Genomic DNA, 3,095 nt, shown 5'->3' with positions numbered 1-3,095 from the left:
ATCGCCGGATCAGGTTCGAACTGCCTACCAACGTCAGGGAACCTATCTAACACCTCTCGACTACAGATTGAGTTGTGAACCACGACCGAATCTCGGTACTAACCATTTTAAAGTGCGACGAATACCGCAGTATACGTCGTTTAAGCGATACGATTTTACGATTCAGTGCAAAACAATAATCGCACGTTTATTGTCGTTTAGGCGTTCCGGTATTCATTACATTGTTAATCGTGTACGTCTAACGACGTACCAGTTTATTACCACATATACACATCTCGATATCGCCCCAAACGTACGCGATCAAAGCATTGGTGACCGGAAACGATTTTGCGATGTTTGTATAATACATATAAGGATCTCGTCATATCTGACGGCCGTCATCGGCGAACGCACGTTTCTTTTGTACGCAATCACGTATTTTATGCGCTGTCGAGACGATGAGGTCGCGGAGGCGTCCGAGGCGAACACCGAAAACAAAGCCTTGCTGTTCGTGGGGATAAACGATTTATCGTATATTAAAAACGTCAAGTACATGCGGCCGACGACACGATAAACCGGAGAACGCGCGCGTTTCGGACGCAGCGGCGACGACCGCGGGCGAATTCGGGGACGCATTTCACGAGGACGTTCCGCGCAAATCGGAAAACGCGCGGACGCGAAAAACGAAATGATTCGGGCGGAGAAAACGGGCGTGATCCCGTCTCCGCGACGGACGCAGCCGAGGTAGGCTCGAACGAAAACGCGGACGGGAGATAACGATAACGATAACGGCGCGCGCGAGATATCAGATAAGAAAGACGATGGAAAAATCAGATTTTCGATTGGCCAGTACATAAACCGAGCACTCGGCGAAAATCCCGGAAGCTCGTTTGGTTTTATATTATAAGAAGAAGACTATGATAACTGGAACGCTCACAGCCCGCCATGATAATGCGTGAAACCAGCGACGGTCTGTTAGAAAGAGATAGCAAAATAATATAGGTGTGTCTATCTCTGTCTTTATTGATAATACGCCATCTCCTTAATAATATCATATATACTTTTAAATTTAAATGCTTACCGGCACACTTAAGGTATTTAGCTTTGAGTCTGTTTTTATAGTTTTGGAACTGCGTACCTACTACAATGGTTAATTTTGTAATGCTTACATTGTACTAGTAGCAGTGATATTCAAAGTGATTTAATATTTCATAGGTATTAATGTTAATTGTGCTTGATGATTATTTCATAATTTATTTACTGTTACTGTAATTTATTATTTAATAAATAAATAATCTTACTTTGTATTTTATCGTCCAAGATTTCCACTTAATGACAATGAAAGGCTCAAAATGGATACATGTCAGACGAACAAATTTCAAACCCAACCAAATTCATTTTATGCAGTTCATTTTACTGAAAGGATTATAATAGAGCAGTTGTAAGTGGGAATTGGTTTTAAAAATGTGCTGTGCCAACTATCTTTGAATTCCCAGATCATTTAATGCCAAGGTGAAAGAAAGGCGAGTTTTACAACGATCTGTTGAAATTCAAGTAAGTTGTTTATAATATAACAAACATGTTTTATATAATTTTAATACTATATAAATCATAATCAATGTCTCTTCGCAGGAAAAATTTTTTGTCGGATCCATATCCGTGACGTCACTGTTATCTATGCATGTCTCTGTGATACTATTCTGTATTATCAGCAATACAATAATATTGATACCAATATTGAATGTAATAAGATAAAGATTCGTCGTCTTTTTAATAATTTTTTTTATAATTTTAAATAATTTATTAATTAATTACTAAAATGTTTAAATGTGAAGTTTGCGATTCAAATTATAATTCTAAATCCGGTTTAAATAAGCACCATAGGATTAAACATATAAATATACCTAAAAAAAAACCTGTTAAAAAGAACATATATTTTTGTAATAGCTGTGAAGATTCATTTGATTTAAAGGCAAATTTAATTAAACATGTCAGAACTCATTTAAATGATCAGCGATTAAATATGATATGTTCATTTGAAAATTGTACCAAATCATTTTTTACCATGACTGGATTAATTGAACATTTGAAATCACATAATATTAATGTTGAGTCAAATTTGTTAAATTTTAATACTATAGAAGGTAAGTGTTTAGAGACAATACAATAAGTAATTTTATAATTACATTTTCAGTTATCAATTACTAGTTATTTTACTAACATCATGTGTTTTAGTGTTTTATAGGAAATTTTTTTTTGATGAATTTCTCTGTGATTTGGCTGAAGGTATTAGTTTTAATATTATTGAAGATTTAAATGTAAGTTGAGTACATAATTTTTCATACACAGAGTTCTCAATTACCACTGGTAAATATCGTTCATGTAATATGTTTGTTCTGTATTAATATTATTTATTTGTTATAGGAGATTTATTTTCCCTCAGGGGAAGCACTTTACAGTGTTACGGGTATGGCGAACCCGGGGCCCCGAGCCTCACACTGACTTTAATTAGTTGGTGTGGACTGGTCCTCCAGGTTGGGGGTTTAGCGGCGGGCTAACAACCCGTCCTTATAAAAAATACTAATGTTATGAAACCAATACAATTCATGCCTCGGACTCATATTTTGGATACGACTCGGAAACGGACCGGACAACTGGAATACAGGATTGGGACATGGAATATTAGATCACTTTATAAACCAGGCGCACTTAAGTCTATAAGTGATGCGGTGAAGAAATACAAGAACGTTCAAATAGTGGCGCTGCAGGAGGTCAGGTGGCCAGGGGAAGGAGACATGAGAACCAATGGAATGACATTATTCTATAGTGGACCATCCAATGGAAAGCATGAGAATGGAGTGGGTTTTTTAGTAAATGACCAGTTGTTACCTTCTATAAAGAAATTTACTCCAGTAAATGATCGCATCTGTCATATTCGTATAGCCGGTAAACAATATGACATTATACTGATATGTGTATACTCACCCACAGAAACGGGTGAAGAAGACCTGAAGGATATGTTTTATGATTAATTAGAAAGAGTGTACAATGGTCTATCAGGACACTGTATAAAAATTATATTAGGGGACTTTAACTCACAAGTTGGGCGAGAAACG

General features: G+C 36.5%; 2 protein-coding genes across 2 annotated transcripts; both read left to right on the top strand.

Moving 5' to 3' along the window:
- Nucleotides 1-1,794: 1,794 nt before the first annotated feature.
- LOC112592134 (zinc finger protein 34-like) lies at nt 1,795-2,415 on the top strand. Its single transcript, XM_025336123.1, has 2 exons — nt 1,795-2,123; nt 2,215-2,415. Exons 1-2 carry the CDS (start codon nt 1,799-1,801, stop codon nt 2,304-2,306), a joined length of 417 nt encoding a protein of 138 aa, XP_025191908.1. The 5' UTR covers nt 1,795-1,798; the 3' UTR covers nt 2,307-2,415.
- A 152-nt stretch (nt 2,416-2,567) lies between these two features.
- LOC112592133 (craniofacial development protein 2-like) lies at nt 2,568-3,011 on the top strand. The gene has a single exon (XM_025336122.1). The coding sequence runs from the start codon at nt 2,568-2,570 to the stop codon at nt 3,009-3,011; it is 444 nt and encodes a 147-aa protein (XP_025191907.1).
- Nucleotides 3,012-3,095: the final 84 nt, after the last annotated feature.

This window comes from Melanaphis sacchari, unplaced genomic scaffold (assembly GCF_002803265.2).
Source record: "Melanaphis sacchari strain LSU unplaced genomic scaffold, SCAv2.0 Contig1598_pilon_pilon, whole genome shotgun sequence".
NCBI lineage: Eukaryota > Metazoa > Arthropoda > Insecta > Hemiptera > Aphididae > Melanaphis > Melanaphis sacchari.
This window is presented reverse-complemented; position numbering and strand designations above follow the sequence as displayed.

Excerpts from the sequence above, each read along its gene's own strand:
- LOC112592134 (XM_025336123.1), top strand. The coding sequence starts at position 1,799 with ATGTTTAAATGTGAAGTTTGCGATTCAAATTATAATTCTAAATCCGGT. Across the intron at positions 2,124-2,214 it reads AAATTTTAATACTATAGAAG|TGTTTTATAGGAAATTTTTT; the intron begins GTAAGTGTTTAG and ends CATGTGTTTTAG.
- LOC112592133 (XM_025336122.1), top strand. The coding sequence starts at position 2,568 with ATGAAACCAATACAATTCATGCCTCGGACTCATATTTTGGATACGACT.